Consider the following 20,115-nt stretch of genomic DNA (forward strand, 5'->3'; position numbering starts at 1 on the left):
CAACTTTAAAGTAAAATTAGAGTTGAAATTTGGTAATTCCTGCTGTTCACTGCATAAAATCAATGTCCTTGCTTTGCTGTTCTTTAGGTAACGATCCATTGACAGATGATGAAAATAACCATGATATTAACTCAGTAGCTGGAGTCCTGAAGCTCTATTTCAGATGTCTGGAAAACCCACTCTTTCCCAAGGAAAGATTTCATGATCTAATTTCCTGTATCAGTAAGTCTGTCTTAACAATATAATGTTATTTATTTATGTATTTTTCTGTAGTGACACTGTCGAGTTTCCTGACAGAGGAACTCAAATAATTCATTTTGGCTGGTATGAGAAGTCAGGATGCTACTATTCAGCAACTCCATTTAAAGGGGTGAAGATTTCCTTTGTCTTTCTGGCTGGTTAATTCGTTTACTGTACAAGGAGTAGCACTTATGACAGCTTGCAAATCTACCACTAAAATATTGATCCAATAAGATGCCTAACATGATTCACAACATCACCAGTAGTGTTAGATTATTGGTAGCTTAGGTTTAATGAGCAGTTTTATGCTGTGTGAAGCACTTCTGCTATGGATCCTGCAAAGTAATGGGATCTGGATTTGAAAAAATAACACTGATGAATACACTTGCTTGACAACAGGAAGGTCGCTGGCTCTTGCCTAGCCTCTGTTTGTCACATAGAGTTTTACATTCCCATGTTTTTCTACTCTTCAGTAGTTGTATGGTGAATTCTAACAGAAAAGCAATGGTTGTCATACAGTTGAACATTATATACTTTTAAAGTACCGATTTTTCATTCACCAGACAGTTGTGAAGCACAGCAAGGCTCCATTTTTTGGCCTGAAAATCCAACAAACAATTGCTTCACAGCGTTAAGATTTCTTGTGTCATTAATATTTTCCTATCATATATAAATACCATTTTAAGAAGAGTGCTTGAAAAGTAAATAGGTCTCATGTGCACTGAGTAAGCCTTGAGGCGATGAAATGGATACCAGTAAGTACAATTTTACATTGAAGCTGTCTAATGAGCAGCGCCAGGGACTCTCTGGTTTTCAATATCAGCCCAGCCCCTTTCTTACTGTGCTGTTCTTGATGAGTAACCTGACCTCACTGTACTTCATTCCCACCCAACTGGAAAACTGTTACAAGCTTATCCCTTCCGGAAACTAAGATGTTGCTCGATTTTGGTCACTGGCAGGCTTCATAGATGTTATCATCTCAGGACATTTACGTTTCTACTGTCCGTGAGGTCAGTTTCATTTTGAACTGTTTCAACAGGAAATGGTGCACTAAATATCCCAAAGGGGAGAAAAAGGGAAACCCAGTAAGTGATGTTGAAATGTCTGTTACCATAACTTCCTTTCAGTATCACTGTGCCAAATATTTGTGCCGATATAACCTCTTCTTCAAATATTTATTTTTTTCTGATTATTTTTTAATTTTATTTTTGGCAGTATTTCATCTCTTCAGTGTCCTTTCCTGTTGATTACTGTCCCTGGAGTAGATTAGATTTTTTTTTTTTTTATGGAGAATTCCCGGGAAGTCTTGGAAATAGGAAAATTCATTCAGGTCCAGTGCACTAATACCAATCTGATGCAGTCACTACAAATGAAAATTGAAACATTTTCCATTCAAAATCTTGGGTGAGTGGCAGCAGCTGCTTGTCTAAATTAACTGTTTTTGAACTGCCTGATGGGTGTTACAGCACACGGCACTCCAGAAAAAGGCAAATTTCCACCAGCTATGATTCAGCATGACATACATTCAAAACAGTTGCTCTAGCACACATTTTGATTTATTGTCAAGGGGAAACCTTTGAATGGATTTGTCATGTTGTTTATGGGAAGGCACATGTTAATGATAAGGCCCCAGTGATGCTGACCTTCTGTTCAGTTCTGGATCTAATTATGTAAGGCTGACTTCCCAACAAAAAGAGGGGAAAACACGGATGGATTAGTACGGTGGATATTTCACATGTTTAACTCAAAACTTGAATCACTAAGGTTAACAGTGCTTGAAAAAAGAGAATCAACTCAAAACCCTACTTTAGAAACAGTTGACAAAAGATGCACACAGTGAAAAAAGCAGTCTTTTAAACATAAAAATACTCTTGTTATAACAGAAACCTGTTTTAATATACAGTGTAAAAAACATTCGCAACCCTGTAAAATGTTGAAAATCCCCAAAACTGCTCTTGAATTTGTGACCAGCTTAGATATGGGAATTGGAACAAGTGACAACAAACAAAGTGTAGCAGCTGACTTTAAAACTTTAAAGTAAAGGGATTTTTAAATGTTTTTTTCATGGGCCAGTTTAACCAGCTGCTTAACCAGGACCAAGTCTCCTAAGCTAGTAAAATGATAGTGTATAAACAAGTACAACCTTTGGATATCAATGAAAAGGCGTATTCAGTTAGAATGGCAAAGTGGAATGTCAGCCAGATTTTATCTGAAAAAATATTATGTTGCTGCTAAATTTACCTTGAAAGTCATGTGATACATCAGAAATATTTGAGGCAGAATTCTATAAAAAGAGCCTTTTAATTTCTGGACCTGGGAGGGAATACCTACAAAAATAAGAGAAGAAAAATAGTTGTTTTTAGTAGCATGTACCCTGGATGTGTGGAGCTGTAAAAACACACCTAATACTTCATTGATATTTTACATACTAATACTGTGGCACAGTGCTAAGTCTTTGGTTTTTACTAATATTAATTACAAATTATCAAGGGCTCTGTACATTTAAGAGTGGCTTGGTTATAGTTGCGACAGGTATATATATAAAACATGTTTTAATGAATACTTACATAACTTAAAGTGCAACATTGGTATACTGTGTAGCATATGTGCTATATCATTTATGTTTTTATTTATTTAGCAGTGCCTTTATCCAAGGTGACTTACAGAGACTATGTGTGAACTATGCATCAGCTGCAGAGTCACTTACAACAGCGTTCAGCCATTGCTCAGTGATCCTCTCCTCCTTCTCTTGTCTTGTCTGCAAGTGGACTTTCTTCCCCCGAATTCACTGAACGAATCCCCCCGAAGTCCCCACTCCACCCTAAACTTGGTCCCTGGAGACCCAATGTCCGGGAAAAAGAAATTGGTGACCCGTGGTGTGTCGGCCAGAATATTATACCATATATCTCTCTCTCTCTCTCTCTCTCTCTCTCTCTCTCTCTCTCTCTCTCTCTCTCTCTCTCTCTCTCTCTCTCTCTCTCTCTCTCTCTCTCTCTCTCTCTCTCTCTCTCTCTCTCTCTCTCTCTCTCTCTCTCTCTCTCTCTCTCTCTCTCTCTCTCTCTCTCTCTCTCTCTCTCTCTCTCTCTCTCTCTCTCTCTCTCCTCTCTCGAAAATATCTTTCCACCTTGTATTTAATGTTATGTAAAATAAGGCTGAAAATTTGAATGTGAAGTTTAGTTTATTCCTTAAAATACATATTGTATTCCTTACACAGACGTTAGCAGCAACTCAGAATTGAAATTGTTACATGTGTTGTAATGCATATTTCAGTACTTATTATTAAGTATTATATCTTTTTTTGTTACAGGAATAGAAAATCTCTATGAGAGGGCTCTCTACATCCGCAAACTTCTTATTACACTGCCGAGGTCTGTCCTCATAGTGATGAGATACCTCTTTTCCTTCCTTAATCAGTAAGTATTGTCATTAGTCCAGGATCAAACCTGGGTTAAACCTGGATAATGAGTAATACTGGAGAGCCGCGGGTCTGAATCAAATGCAAATAAGTGCAAAAGCAATACATAAATATATATACAGGGTTATTATAAAATCAGTTAACTGTGTTGTGTCACGTGATGTGCTGCTGGCACTGCTGGTGAGAATAAATAAACAAAAACACTCATCCAATAGCATGCTGCCAGTTCACACCTAGTGTGCATCTGTTAATCCTATTGATATTCCCAAGTGGATCTGAGGAAACACGTCTGTTAAATCAGACAGCCTTTATAAGGTACGTTAAGAAACCTTTTTCTGTACCCCGTTTGTCCCCCACTGTTAATGTTCCCAAACGGTTCTTTTGTAAAGCTTGCTGGCATGTTCTTCTGTGTCTTCCATAGCTTGTCTCAGTACAGTGATGAAAACATGATGGACCCCTATAATCTGGCAATTTGTTTTGGTCCTACTTTGATGCCCGTGCCAGACATTCAAGATCAGGTCTCTTGCCAGGCGCATGTGAATGAAATTGTCAAAACCATCATCATTCACCATGAGACAATTTACCCCGATTCCAAGGAGCTGGACGGCCCTGTGTATGAGAAGTGTATGGCTGGGGATGACTACTGGTAAGACATACTTGTGTTTATGGTAGGTTTTTCTTCTACACCACTCGGTTTAGTCACACTTTTCTAAGCTGATCCTGATTCAGTTGTTCTGAACAAGCAGCAGTTGTAGGTGACATAGAAAATGAAGTATGATGGAAGCTGTTGCTAGGTAACTCTCATGGCCTTGTGTCCAGTGAGATCTCCAAACAACCTTTTTGATAAATAACTATTATTCTTCAGCTTCTCTTCAGGGGCTATCATTCAACTATTTGAGACCTTTGCTCAAGTCCTTTGGCTTTTCTTAAACTTGCAGCCCTGGGATTTCAGCAGCTTAGATCAAGCCTGCCACAGATAATGTGTAGTCCAGCCCTGCTTCAGCAACTATCTCCATGTTTTTACGTTTTATGCCTGATAAAATCATTCAACACCCAACACATGCAATTTCTATCTCAGTAAAAGTTAATGTAAGATGTGGTAATCACTGTAGAAGCAGCAGATTTATCTCATCTATTCACAAGCTATTTAACAACAAATGTAATGCTTATCAGTAGTGGAAAAGTCATGGCATTGTAGAATACACAAAATCCAAAGAGTTTCTTAATCTGATAGTTTTATCTTCTGCTGTGATAGGAAACCTTTTTCAAATATTAACTGAGCCACTTATACTAGCAAACACTAATGGTAATGAAGCTTCAGCTTTGGCTCAACCAGTAGGTACAAGGACTTTGTCCTTGAAAGGTTTCTTGTACAGTAGGAGTGGGTCACAACACTTTTCCCTAGGGAGAATTAATTATATAATAAATTCAAATAATATTAGGTGTCCTCTAAGGACGTATGCAAAATAGCATTTATTTAAAGTGAAAAAAGATAGTGACCTTTTAATTGAAGGCTAATCTAGATGTGCTTTTTTATACAACTCAAAAGAGAGTTAATGAGATAATTTGGTAGACTTCTTTTTCGAGACAAAAAAAGCTTCTGATTGCAGCCACCTTAAGAGTTGGATAACAGAGTGGCAGCCTTGCATGTTTCCTGCTGCAGTGAAAGAACACTGTAATGCAATGAGGATCTTTCAGAGGACAATGACCTTTCTCAGAGGAGTAATTCCATATTTGTCCTTGACAGCGATAGTCCCTACAGCGAACATGGCACCTTAGAGGAGGTCGATCAGGATACCTGTACAGAGCCCCACACCAGTGAAGATGGTGAGTCCCCGTATTAACCTCTTCTGCCAAACCAAATGGCTTGTTGTAGAAGGGACACTTGCACACATTTTACATAGCTACTTCTGTAATTGGCACAACACTGCACCAAACTAAAGTGTAAAAGACAACATTAACCAAAAATTATTTTGCTTTCAACTCTAAAAAAAAGTTGAATTGAGGGGTGCCCTGGAAATATCTGATTGTCATAATAACATTTTCTTAAAACTGAAATATTTGAGGGTTATGTAGTCATTTTTTTTTTTATTTCCCAGAAAACACGATATTATTAAGCAAAATTAACTGAATCTGAAATTGTAGTACACAGTATCAAGTTTTTCCAGAGCATCCCTCAATTTCCTGTTGCTATTATAAGCCTCATAGAAGAGGGTAATGCAAAAATACATATTCAGAGGCGTTTCCTCATGAATTGATACTGTCTGGTGTTCTGTAATATTTGGGGTATTTCTGTATTGAGTGTAGCCAGGACTCCATTTCTTCAAAACGTGGTGTACTATTGGTCTTTTAGAATAGCCCATTAGGTATAATGTATCACTTAAAAGATGACATCTTTCGCTTATACCACTCAATGGCATTGATTGAGTTCTAATGCGACAGAAGCACCTGTTGTTCTTGGAGGTCTTCTGTTCTTGACGACTAGCCCTTAGTGTTATTTACAGTAGCCTAAAATCCACAAAGAAAATGGAACCCAAAGTCTTAATTGACCAATGCTCCAAACCAAGAGCTTAAATCTTTTTTTTAAATATTTATTTTTTTAATCCAACCAGCCATCAATCAACATGGATGGCTTTTACTTTGCCGTTCCTTAACTTCGAGCAGCTGCTGTTTCTTCAGTTGCAGCTGATTTCTAAGATGCTACTTTTCTGTATAATCCTCCTTTTCAGACTGCTGAGTTTAATGACCTTGACTAGGTCTTGGAATGTAGATGCATTCATATGCAAACGCAGCTGCATTTCTGACTGAATCTATCCTCACATAACAGCCAGTGGTACTTTTTAGGCACCAAATAATTTTACACAGTAGGGTCTATTTTAATGATCTAAACAGCAACTGATCTAAATACCATCACTTTTAACTTTATATTATATAAAAAGTGGAATCTCTCAGCCATTTCCTTTCATTGGGATGAAATGCTGTTACCCTGCAATAAAACAGCACAGTACAGTCTAGAAAAATAAATGACCACAGAGACAGCCACAGCCAGACACAGAGCAGAAATGGCACTAGAGAATGCATCTAGACAACTAGAGGAATCATCTAGGTTAATTGGGAGAGACCTTCTTTCTCATATCTTCTTGACGAATACTAGTGGTATCTTGACTAATACTAGTGGTGTACTGACCTTATTACCAAACCAAAAGACAACAAAGTGCATGAAAGGCCAAGTCTACACAAGTTTAAATTGATCCCAGTGTCTCTCAGAATCATTGCTACTGGTAACAGGGTCACTTTTATAGAGTAAGTTATGGGACGCAAAAATAAGATCAAGGAAAGGCAAATCTAATGAGGGGTGAAGTTCAAACTCACAATTGCTTTGTGTTTCTGTTCTCCAATTAGGACTTCAAAGTTTCTGTCTATCCTACTGCTGTACTTGTAATTGTAAAAATGGAGCGAGTTTACAAACTGCAGCAGTTACTCTGCAGACACTAGACAGTGTGCTGTAATATTTTGATTTGATTTGTGAATAGGTTTATTTTATTTAATAACTTGAACACGCAAAGTACTGTATAGGCTAAATCAATTTCCCTGAAATCATCTGCCTCCCTGAAACAACTCTGATGAGAGGCCTGTGATACTTGATACTTGAGTGTTGATGTTCATGGACAACTTGAGTGAAAATTGCTCATCAGCTCTGATATAATACAATTGCTAAAGTGATTGTAGCTAACACAACAACTCCATGAATTCTCCCTGTCATGCACTTCTCCTTGCTATGTAGCCCCAGGTCTCACATTATTGCAAGCATAATAACAAAAAAATAAAAAGTAATTTGAAGCTACTCACTCTTTAATAGAGAAAGTTAAACTGCTTTGTGAAAGTATTTGTTGTCCTTAGCAACACACACACACATATATATATAAAACAATTTAAGAAGTAAAAGTTTTATTGAATGTCATTAACGACCTTGCCTCACTTGTTTACCCCCACACTGGGTGGAACCTATTGCAAGTCAAACAGGATGAGTCACTGCATCACCCAACTCTGTAAAGGTCACGTGAAATATATTCAGGCAGTCTCTACCCATTATTCTTAAAATGAACCGGTATAATGGAAATGTTGAAGTTCAGCATTCTCGCTTGTGAAAGGCCACAAGGTTGACAGGCTGGACAATGGAACCGTCTGCTCGGTGTTCCCATCACTGTGAGTGGAGTTTTGTTTCCATGGCGATAGGATCCAAAGGAATTTCATCACCCCAGCACATTCATTCTTCAGCTTAACAGGATTGACTCCATACATTTTCTCTGAGCTCACTGTTTTAATTGTAATTCGTCAGCAACAAATTAAATGAAAAAATAATGGATCTGCATTTTTTACTCTTTAAGGTTAAATATAAATTGGGTTAAAAAATAATTTCAAATAAAATAAATAATAATACACTAACAGGTTTGGCTTTATTTTCTAAAAAGGGGAAATCAGGTTAAAATCCTTACATATTTGTGTTGCTTCCAGGGTAAAGGTACACTTCGCACAGTACTGTATATGGTGTTGAGTTGCAGTATTTGCCTTATTTCTCTTCCACTATCTAATGCATTTTCTTTGCAATGCCTTTGTTATGTTTTAGTACACAGTACTGATTAAAAATAAATAAAAAATACAAGGACAATTGAACCATGCTGGTTTGCTTAAACTAAATTCACAAAACCTTGTGATGTCAGTAAAGTGCTTTGGCTGTTTCACCCCTATTTACCTTCATTATGGGCCTTGGGATAGATTTAAACTTTAAAGAATAATAATAAAAACAGCACACTTACAGCAGGGTCTCAGGCACAGAATACAGCTCGGGTGATGTGTGATGAGAGCGCAATTATAGACTAGCAATACAACTCCAGTCTTTGTTAAAAACCATAAAGCGGAATACTCACTGTATGTTCCAATATTGATCTTCCTTACCAGAGCTGTATAAAAAACAAAGAAAAACTAGGAAGCTGTATTGATTCACCTGTAAAATGCCGCAGCAGTTGCTTATAACCGGGGTTAACTATAAAGTGATCGTGCCACAGTAGGCTTCCAAACACTGAAAGTCTTGTATAACAGGATATGCTGCTGGTTTACATTTGCACTGTGCTCTCCAAAAAACGCTTTTGAATCTTAGAATGTGTATCAGTTTTTCTCAAGCTCTGTGAAACCAGTGACTGGCTCTGTTTTTTCCTAAAACCACTGGCATGTCTTTGAGCTAAGACCACTGGCATGTTTGTTTTATCCCAGAGAAAACAGCAAAAAAATAAAGTGTCAGTTTTCAATGAAATTCCAAAAAATCTAAAACATTGTCTGCTTAAATGCTCCTATTAAAATTACCCATTTGGGATGTGGAATCTAAACTCTCTGGAGACACAAGCTGATTTTAAACATCCCAGATCTGAAAGAGTCAAGACAGCTCTATAGAGTCAATTATCTTACCTTTATTAGAAGCCAGATTTGCTGATGCATGACTTATTCATTTAGACAGCATACATTTAATAAACCTGTCAGGTCTAATTAACTTGGTGTACTCCTGTCATTCTGATTGAAGAGGCAAGCTTGGAGTGATTTGGAGACCTTGGACAAGGTATTTAAAATATCTATATATTTTTTTTCTTGTGTACATTCACAACAGCATTGGCACATTAATGAGGCAAAAATATTTATACCAATATCAACTGCCTATATTTGTTGGTTTGTTTTTATACACAGGAATACCGGCGTGCAGAGAGTTGATTTATTTATACAGAAAGATAAATTAAGTGATGTGTAAAATAAAGTTTCTCCACTTATGGGGGCTGGGGATGAACAAATTAGCTAGCTTTCTATTCTTATTTCTTTTAAGGCCTGAACATCTGTGTTACATTTAATCCTTTAAAGACCAGGGCCTATAATTATCATTTTTGCGTGAATAAATGACTTGATATGTTTGCAGTTTATAATTGTCGCACGCACATTTCTAAGTAATAGGCGTTAATAAATCTCAATGTCACTAAAGTTGTTTGCACGTGGAACTCTGCATTTAAAACTCCCTATATAGCTGTGAAAGGCAAATGTAGCTGCCTGTCACTGCTCTAGGCAAGTACCCACACTGTTTTTTTTAAAGAATAAATTAGATATAACCTGTACATGACTCGAATGGTACTGTTTTATGCTCTCAAAATTAAATTCCATCTCTCGTGGTGCTTTAATTGTTACATGAGAACAGTCTGTAGAACAAATCGTACTGGAGAACTGTGAATAGGCTGGCTGCAGGGGTGACGTCGGGGTGAAGCTGAGACGCTGTGGCGCTCAGTGATTTATTGTAAAATAAAAGGTTTAAACAAAACCAAAACACTCAAAATAAACGTTGGAATGGCCAATTGAACAGGCAAACAAGTACCGTGCTGGTGCTTCCAGCAGTCATAGCAGTCGTTATTTCTTTCTCTTTTTATTTCTCCTCTCCACACCCGTTCTGCACTCACCGAATACACAACCCCGAGTGAGTGAAACGTCTATCTATATATACAGTTGTGCCGGGATTGAATTACTAATTAATTATTCACTTGAATCCCAGCACGTGAACCAATTTGTGCAGCCCCGTGCTCACATACTATTACATACTTTATCTGCACATGAAGTGATTATGCAATCCCTGTGCCTAAATACAACTATATATTATAAATCACTCGTGCGACACAGAACCATTTACATCCCGTGCACCAATACCTATACACCAACATTAACACACCACATGGAACACATAACATATAACACACAAATGGGCGGGGCACACTGCCACAGGAACTCAGCAGTTGAATGCAAATCCCTTTTTACGCCAATCTGCTGTTCTACCCTGCACAGAAATTGAATGTGCTGAGGACAGAGTGAAATGGTTGTGTCCAAAACCCCAGGCATCAATGCGCTGAAAGAGGCTCGTAAAATTCCAATGATGTCTCCAATCTGCCTTTGAAAGCTATCAGTGCCCCAAAAGCCAATGGTAATAGACAGACCTTGAATATGTGTAGCAATGTGATGTGTGTGCTTGGTTAGTCTGTGCAACCTAGGATCCAACATCTCGTACAATTCCATTAGGACTGCCTTTGGAAAGTTGTCTTCCAGGTGTGCAAGATCAACCATTTTCTAATGATGTTTTGACTAATTACCATATGTGAATTTATAGGAAAAAAAACCTTAATAGCCTACACACCTGCTACAACTTACAGTATCATATTAATGTCATCTGTAATTACCCACAGCACAGCTGAAAACAAGGAGTCACAAAACCATACCTGCTGCTTATTAAGTAATAATCATAGAGGTGGTATAATATTGATATTATACTACCAATAACAATATTAATAATAGCATATTTGGTAATATAACGGCAATAATTAATGAAAGAATTATATGTGACAAACATCGCAATTTCAGCAGTACTTGCATCAATAACATGAGAACGTTATTATTTTACATATTGCACGGATTGATGATCTTTAACCTATTGATTATGAGTTTGATTTCATCTTGCAGTACAATCGTAAACATGGTCATGCAAACGCCTGTGCTGATACATCACATACTTTCTATTTTAATGTGCGTATGGATGGTTTAGAAGGGAATACTTGCGCACACACAAATGATTTTGGCCTGTCATCAGCATTTTATTTGAAAACAAAATCCTGGTAGACTAGGTTCATGACCCCTTCATTCCAAATCTCCCAGATGCTTATATTGGCACTTTGCAACAGTAGTTAAATTAATGTGCAAGTATGCAAGAACTCAAACAGCACAATCCCCCATCACAGTATAGGGGCATTGGTCCAGTTGTAAAGGGGAGAGTGTTTCATTATAAGACACCGATACTCTTTCTTAAAGAACCCTGTGTTCTTGGAGATCTCCCACCAGGAGTTCCTAACAGGACCAATCTTGCTTAGCATATATTCTTAAGGTCTGATAAAATTATGAATTACACATGGTAAATATATTCAGTTTTTAAGTGTTCTTTTTTAATAGCAATTAATGAACACAGAATTGTCCAGTGCTCTGACATTGTATTGGCCCTTGGAGTTATTCTGCATTGTTCTTCTTATACTGTATCTTAAGCTAGATCTGACAAAGTGTCTTTATAGAAATAAGAGCCAGCGCCATCCAGTGGTCTGTTTGGATTGAGTTTGGTTTTGTTTTGCTAGCAGTACACTGCTGTGCACTAATGTAAAGGCATTTTGGTTGATCTAGCCTGCATTTTACCTCTAGGAGTGATCGACAACATGATAAAAAAAAAGAAAAGGGACAGCAACAAAGATCATGTAATTTAAAAGCTACTTACTCTTAAATCAAGTAATTAAATCGAACCATAATTATACCCAAGGGTTAGAGAAAATGGATTTTGCTGACAGTGGTTCTGTAAGCGTCTGTCAAGCCATTTCTTCCTTTTGTTTTTCTGTTTCAGAATGTGAGCCCATTGAAGCCATAGCCAAGTTCGATTATATTGGCCGGTCTGCTCGAGAGCTGTCCTTCAAAAAGGGAGCCTCCCTGCTCCTCTATCACCGTGCTTCTGATGACTGGTGGGAAGGCAGGCATAATGGGATTGATGGATTGGTGCCACATCAGTACATAGTGGTTCAGGATACGTAAGTATTTGAAATGTATGCAAATTTCAAATCACCTTAACTTGACTGTTTTGTTTTAAAGGCTTGTGTGACTACTTACTCAATATATACAGCAGGGGTGTCAAACTCCAGTCCTTGAAGGCCGCAGGGTCTTCTGGTTTTCAATTAACTGACTTGATGTAGTTATTTGTTCAAATTAATAAAATAATGAGACCAATTAAGAAATTGAGAGCGCAGGTGGAAAGCAAGCCAGAAGACACGGTGGCCTTCCAGGATATGAGTTTGACACCCTTGATAGAGCAAAGCCAGTTTCTCCAGAATGGAAGGTATTTTAAATTTAAATGTATTTGTCCTTTAGTTTCATTCGCTGTTGGGCATTATGCCAGGGGCAATACTTGGATGAGATGGAACAATCCCCAGGAATTATTACTTAAATAATACAGATGCAAAGCATTCAGGTGAACTTTCTTGCTTGCCTCAGAGTCAGGGAGAGAAAAGCAGCACAACACAATCCAGCTGATTTACATTACATTCCTGTACCAGCGCAGGTTAATTACATTAACATAGACAATTACAGTAAGCTTTCCGCTAGCAAAAGACAAAGAGGAAAGTACCTGAGGCTGCTGGCTGACTTCATGTATCAGCTGATGCATTGCAATTTGAAGAAGCCCTGGAGCCAAACAGTGTTCTACCAATATTAAGAGTTGTCTAGCTGACCACAGTATTTCATCCACATTAATTTAATATAAACTATTTTTTTTCTACCAGTTAGCCAACTGCGTGAGCCTCCCAGTAGGGCACCATTAAGGTTAATCAATCAATGAATGTTTAATGAGGCTTGTAAAATCAAAGCAGTGACGAGCAGTAACAGATTAGGCAAATCATTGTTCCATCTGTAATAGCTAAGGAAGCATAGAATACTACCCAATTATTGGGATGAAAACAAAATCATGGGCTTCTTTTTAAGGTATCTTTATTTTCGTAGTTAATCATTAAACTTCTTAATTTTTTTTATTTTTTTAGACTACATATATTTTAACCACATCCAGATCTGTCATATACATTACTTCATAGCAAAGGGGGAAAGATAAACTGTGCATGTCTCTTTGTGTTGCCTAACAACTAGTGCCCCCCCCTTCCTGAATTCTGCGCAAGTGAAACTGTAACCATGAAAGCTCACCAAGGCAGCTCCAGGTACAGCTTTTCAGAAGCGCTTTCCATTACTGTCAGTAGTGGCTGGCCATTTATAAACCTTTCTGCGGGGAAGAGTTAGAAATCCTTTTCATTTAATAAAAACCAGTTGTTTCTTTGACTGGAGTTATGGGTGGGTCCAGTAGTCCATTAATTTCTACTTTTATCGTCTTGTGGGTATCAATAATTCAGTTTAAAGCTTCTAATGTGTTTAAAATTCAGTGGGGAAAAAAGTCACACTGTGAGCAGATTCTCCAGGGTGTTGAAGGGGAATGTTACCTTCCACTATTTGGTACCTTATTTCCTTTAAACTGTTTTGCTCACGCATAGAGGTGGATGTCAACCTGCTTTATTTATGATCATAGTACGAGATTTGAAGGAAGATCAGTGTGATATTTGTGGAATGTGCCAGCAGCTCAGCAACTCACTGGCTGAGTGGGTTCAATCTGAAATCGAAACAGTATTCAAGCTGTCGTGATAGCTCAGCCATATGTCCTGGCAGGGGGAATTGAGCTCATAATGATTAAAAAAGAATACCCTTTAGAAATGCTATTTATTTTTACATAGAGGTCAAACTTCTGAAATTATATAATATACAGCTAAGCAAACCTTGTTTATTTCGGCAGGATTGTTATTTTTAGAAACATTAACTTTGTTTAATTCAGTGTTGAGCTATAAAGTGTACTGATGAACTTAACAATTGTATCTCTCCCTTGTCTGTTTGGTTTCAGCGATGATACATTTTCAGATACACTGAGCCTGAAAGCTGACAGTGAAGCCAGCAGTGGAACAATGAGCGAAGACAAGTGTTTGTCAAAGGAAATCAGCTCCCCGCCTGACAGGCATCCTGACACCTATGTTAGCAGGTGACAGAGCCTTAAGTAGCAACCGGCTGTTCTGCAAGGTGTAATTTTATAGGACAATAAGGATCATCAGTCCTGGATGCATTGCTGTGTATATAAGCACCAGTTGGATTAGAAATGCTGGTGCCACAATTATTGATTTCTGCTCAAAATACTGGGTTCAGGGACAATTATAGGAACTTGATATATTCACCATAATGAATGCAGTCGTTAATGCAGTGTTTTTATTAACATTTCTTCTGTTGCGATTCAATATGGAATCTGTTCAAAGACCCATTGGAACAGCATGGGTTTTTATTTTAGAATTAAGATTTTTTCAGTTCTTATTATTCCCTTTACATCTTCTATTTACTATGTTCCACTTAAAAAGCAACTTGGTACATTTATGAAATATCACATTTATCTTAACTAACGTAAAGTTTAGTTTAACTTTACCCGTCATTTCTGTGTCAGTTATCCTGCTGACGTGTTAAAACTCATTAAAGCACCCCAGTGGCCTCAGAGGGGCTCTCCACCATGTACAGCTGGTACACCGGGGTGTAACCATTAGCCTGTCCCCCTGCAACACTGTCCCTGGTGGATGTAAGTAACATCAGTAAGAGATACTGCATTGAGCAAGTGTGGTATTTCTTAAATCCATTATAGGTAGAGGGTTGCAGGGGGACAGGTTAATGGTTACCGTTTGTTAGAAAAGTCGTGAGGATGTAAAAACTAGAAAGTGAATATAAACAACAATCCATTAGTTAAAACAACTGTGATACCCACACCTGCAAAATTAATCAGTGAAGGACCTGGTTTTGAAACAAGGTACTGATTTGGAAGGCACTGAAAGAGTCACAATTGAGTACCTGTGTTCTATCTGCTAGTTTTTTGTTTTGTTTTGTTTTAATTTAGCTCCTCTAGACACAGAACGAGGATGGAGCCTCTCCCATCACGTCGCTCCACCGGCCGCTCCAGCGAGGGTCACTGCATGATGCACCCGCCTCACCCCATGCTGAACACCTCTTTGGAGATGGGCTCCCCCAACATGGGTAACCATGGCAGCCACAAAAGCCATCACAGCTCGCGCTCCCTGCTGCATAACCGCAACCTGCCTGTAGACAGCCCTGAGATGAGGCGCCGTGCCGGACCAGGCAGCCTCACCAACATCAGCCGCCACGACTCCCTCAAGAAGATGGAGAGCCCTCCCATCCGCAGGTCCACCTCTTCAGGGCAGTACCCCGGATTCAGCGAGCAGCACAAACCCCTAGACCCAGAGAGCATTGCTCAGGTGAGTGTTAACAAGCTTTGTGGAAGTGGGTTAGCAGGATAGTATTTTTAGCTAACCAAAATAATTCCATACATCTTAACCATTATATTATTTCACTACTTCCAGTTTATATTATTAAAATAAACTTCTGTATTGTGACAAGGTACGTAGACCTCTGCAGTCACCAGCCTTTCCTTCTTTTATCGTCACTGCAGACTGTTGCAGTGTATTTGTGTGTATATTCTATAGGAAAGGGGTTAATTCCCTGCCCTACGTCCAAGCCTTCCTAAGCTGTGTGCTGATGGATGCACCAATATGCACATGTTAAATAGAAAAACCTGTGCATATGTCAGTCAATGATGATTGAAGCCAGTCGTCTACTTGACCATCGTTGACCTGCACTTGTATAAAAGAAGGAGGATTGGGAACATGAGAGAAGAGGTGATTGAGTGAAGCGGTTGTATGGGAAAAGGAGCTCTGTGACAAAGATCATTACTTTTTAGAAGTACTGAACGTAAGCGCTTTTTGTTTCATGTTCTGTCTCATTTAAACACTAAGGTTCCTAACAAAAGTGCGCACAACAGGATAAGGTCATCTGTTTGGTTCAGGCCCTCTGTTTAGTCCTGTTTCAGGCATCGTGCTCATTGGCAGCGATGCAGGTGACCCACAGTTGACCCGCCCAACGGTCACACATTTCACAGGCTGCCGCGTGAGATACCCCATCTCGTCCTCAAAGGGGCTGTATCTACATCAGCATCAGGATTGCAGTAATGCAAGCAGACATGCCTGTGTAATAATAGCCCTACAGGCTTTCTATAAATATTATCTATTTCAACACCTTTATAAAAGCTTTAAATGAATCGATATCCCTTGCTTTCAGGAGGTGAGGGCATTCCAAGACTAGGATGACTAGGATCAAAAATAAGATTAGGATAAATCAGACACAATTAAAATATACATTTTGCATAAGCCTCTACCATTAAGTATACAAATTACTGCATTTCAGTAACAGGTTATATAAGTATGGAGCTATAAAGCCCTTTAGTGGTTTAAAATACTATTTAAATCCGATTCCCTTCCCTAAAGGAAGAACGAAGGCCGCTTTCAAGGCATCAGTATTGCACACTGAGTCAGCATGATGTCTTAAAAGAAGGTTACAGACAGATTTAAAAGAGGGAGCTAAATTGAGAGAAACACGATTATTTTAATGCTGTGTTTTTAATATAATTATTTCTGAACCTGACATGTCCTTTATATAACAGACTTCTGAATGACTCCTTTTGTAAGACACCTTAGGGTGTAAAATAGGCTCTCCCTGTACATGTGCTCAAAGCCTGACAAGTTATTTTCACTGTAGACATTTTTTGGAATAGCATTTTTCAAATAGGTTTTTAACAATTCAATTTGCGATATCTTTGTCTGCAGTGCATTCAGCAGAGATCTACATTAATCTTTCAAAAAAATATAGAAAATAATGGAGCACACAATGCACTGTAATTAGGTGAACATTATGTAACTCCCAGAATGTATTTCCTATGGCAGGATATCGAGGAGACGATGAACACAGCCCTGAATGAGCTGCGGGAGCTGGAACGCCAGAGCACAGCCAAGCACGCCCCTGATGTAGTGCTGGACACCCTGGAGCAGATGAAGAACGCACCCACCCCGGCCACCTCCACCGAGTCCCTGAGCCCGCTCCACAACATCATGCTGAAGAGCAGTGAGCCGCCAATGCGTCGCAGCACCAGCTCCTCCAGCGACACCATGAGCACCTTCAAACCCATGGTGGCCCCGCGCATGGGAGTCCAGCTGAAACCCCCAGCCTTGAGGCCAAAACCAATGGTTCTTCCCAAGACTAACCCCAGCCATGGACCTCCCCCCGCTGGCCAAGGTCCTACAGACAAGTCGTGCACAATGTGAATCTGAATGTTACACCTGCACAATAAAATGCAGGGATGATTAAATACAATTAACTAAAAAATGTAATAAATAAATAAAAAGCTTAAGGAGCCACAGCGTGGTCAAAACTAAAGGGATATTAAGATAAATATTGGTAGTTATGTATTTGTAAGCTGGCTATGTATTCTTTGAGTGTTAGAAAGTAAATGTCTCCAATTAGCTGCATTTAATATCAAAGGGCATTTTTACATGCCTCTGTAAAAACTGGATTATCATACAGTGTTATTTCAGGACAATAACAAACACCACATAGACTTACTTGAAATAAAATTTAGAAATCTGCTGGATTTTAAAGGAAAAAAAAAAAAAAGGCAAACAAAAGCAACACAAATCACAAAGGCTTCCCATATTGTAAAATAATTTTAAACCGTTAGTTTACATAAAGGGACTCTGTGCAAAAATAAAACATCCAAAAGCTTGCATTTCAAATCAGTGTTAGTTTACAACCTACTGTGAGGGATTATGGAAGTCTTTGTTGATTTTGAAGGCGGACATTCTCTCTCTCTTCAACACGATTGTTTTTGTGTTCTGTTCCTCAGGCCTTACTGCCAGGTAGAAACTATAGCTCCATCCTTACTGATAACCACTGCTTAAAGCTGCTGTATTCATGTCGGTTGTTTACATAGGCCAAGAAACAAAGGTGCGACCGTCAGGAGAGGAAGTGCTCATTTAAAACCCTCCCTTTTATTTCAGCAGCAAACAGACCCACTGGTTTGGGTCCTACTGCCAATAGAAAAAGCAGTTAAGTAGTATGTCTACTTTTTATTTAGGCAAAGCAAGCCATCCAACACAGTCTCTGGGGGTGGTGACACAAAATTGAGGTCCTTATAAGGGGACCCCCCCCCCAATAAAAGACAGATTCAGCTCTTTGAGGGCACCCCTGGCACATGCTTTTTTCTTCTGTATTTGCCATGTTCTGATCATTTCTAGAATGGTCTTTGGTTGTCATTATAAACCAGCTGCCCATCCCATCCGCATCCCAAGCCCAAAGTATGTTTAAAATAAGTAATATATTAAACTAGTAGTCAATGACTGCTGGTTTTATACCAGGTCATTTTGTCCAGGGGCATTTCAGAGGGCAACAATTCAAGTGCTAGGCACTGTTCTGATTAATTCTTAAATCTCCCTTAAACATGCTCTGTGCCAATGAATGTACAAATCTACTTTACATTGTGTTGTCTTGTTTGTATTAATTAAATACCTGTTAACTGAACTGAATGATAATACTTTTCTCTAGCAGGTGGAAAACTGCACAGAGCTGTTTGATTTTAGTTGTTTTTTAATTTTTTGTTTGTTTGTTTTACAGTGAATCCTGGTGGATTTTAAAGTGATAAAGCCTATTTAATCATTTATACGTGTCACTTTCCACTCAAGTACAGCCTCAAAAATAAAAAAAAAGACAGATTGAAACTAAAAAACACGTGCCAGGAGAATCTGGCCCACACTCTTTCTGAAGGTGACGTAATGAGCCTGTGTCACTTAATCTAAACAGGTACCACACCTTTAAAATTGCACAATTTTGTGTGTGTTTAAATAGCGATAAATACAGTACTGGACCGCATAATGCTTATAAAATGCTGTTTACAGAGATTATAATAATCATTAGAAATTATATGTTTTAGTGGATAGCCATTAGATGCATTTGTGTAAGTAAATAATAGTTTGATGGTTCTATGTATATTTAAAAAAAAAAGTACAGTGAAAAAAGTGGACACGTAACAGGGAAGACTGATACAACTGCAGACTAAATGGTAGCTCTCGCACACACCTAATTCAATCTGTCCTTACTGTAATTTGGCTAAACCGCAGTACTGGTAGTTTCCTGCGTTTTAACTGTTACCTTATTGTGTCAATGTACATCTGTAGTATGTACATGTGAAAGTGCCTTTAAAATTTTAGAGGAACTTCAGACTTTGTTCTGTACTGTTGCATTTCCATTTCAATCCATACATTTAATGAACAAGTAGAAAATAAATATATACATAAATAAATAAAACAAAATGTAATACTGTACAGTTCTGGAAAATGTACTGTTAATCCATTGTGACACTGCACTTTTATGTATAGTACTGTACATTTTGGCGTGTAGCAAAAAATGAAGTTTTAGTACACTCTGAGGTTTGTTCCTCTTAGTGTATCTTTCTAATAAAGGAAATAGTTCTGTCAGCCTGTGTTTGTATTTGTTTTTGTAGTGCATTCGTAGCTATGTCAGGTCAAGGTTATATTTGCTGTATGAAGGTACTGTGTTATGTTTTCTGGCTTTCGTGTCTACAGTTGCAATGCCATCCAGCGACAATAGATGCCATCCAGAATGAGTCCCCTGGGCTGCAAAATGCTCCATTAAAATCCAGCTGTGGCTTAAACCAGCGGGGCACATGTTGATCAACTCCACCATTGCATTGATAGTTTGAAGACACAAAAATTAATTCATCCTAAAATGACCTCGAAGGGGACCTTGTTATGGTGGGATATGGTATGTAACCCTCAGACATCCTCCTACCTTGCTTAAATATTCTACCCACCTCAATCTTCTCCTTGCTTTCATAATGGTTCTTTTTTCAGGTTAAAGCTAGGTCAACACTG

General features: G+C 38.4%; 1 protein-coding gene across 2 annotated transcripts in view; it reads left to right on the forward strand.

Moving 5' to 3' along the window:
• The window catches only part of LOC121319999 (SLIT-ROBO Rho GTPase-activating protein 1-like), an 87,956-nt gene extending 69,449 nt beyond the window's left edge, over positions 1-18,507 (forward strand). For both annotated transcript variants that reach the window (XM_041258060.1, XM_041258061.1), the window contains exons 15-22: positions 88-222; positions 3,548-3,653; positions 4,077-4,301; positions 5,403-5,482; positions 12,111-12,291; positions 14,193-14,327; positions 15,219-15,594; positions 17,116-18,507. In XM_041258060.1, coding sequence (XP_041113994.1) covers positions 88-222; positions 3,548-3,653; positions 4,077-4,301; positions 5,403-5,482; positions 12,111-12,291; positions 14,193-14,327; positions 15,219-15,594; positions 17,116-17,493 — 1,616 coding nt within the window. In that variant the 3' untranslated portion in view covers positions 17,494-18,507. The remainder of the gene's footprint in view (positions 1-87; positions 223-3,547; positions 3,654-4,076; positions 4,302-5,402; positions 5,483-12,110; positions 12,292-14,192; positions 14,328-15,218; positions 15,595-17,115) is intronic.
• The last annotated feature ends 1,608 nt before the right edge of the window (positions 18,508-20,115 follow it).

This window comes from Polyodon spathula, chromosome 8 (assembly GCF_017654505.1).
Source record: "Polyodon spathula isolate WHYD16114869_AA chromosome 8, ASM1765450v1, whole genome shotgun sequence".
NCBI classification, from domain to species: Eukaryota; Metazoa; Chordata; class Actinopteri; order Acipenseriformes; family Polyodontidae; genus Polyodon; species Polyodon spathula.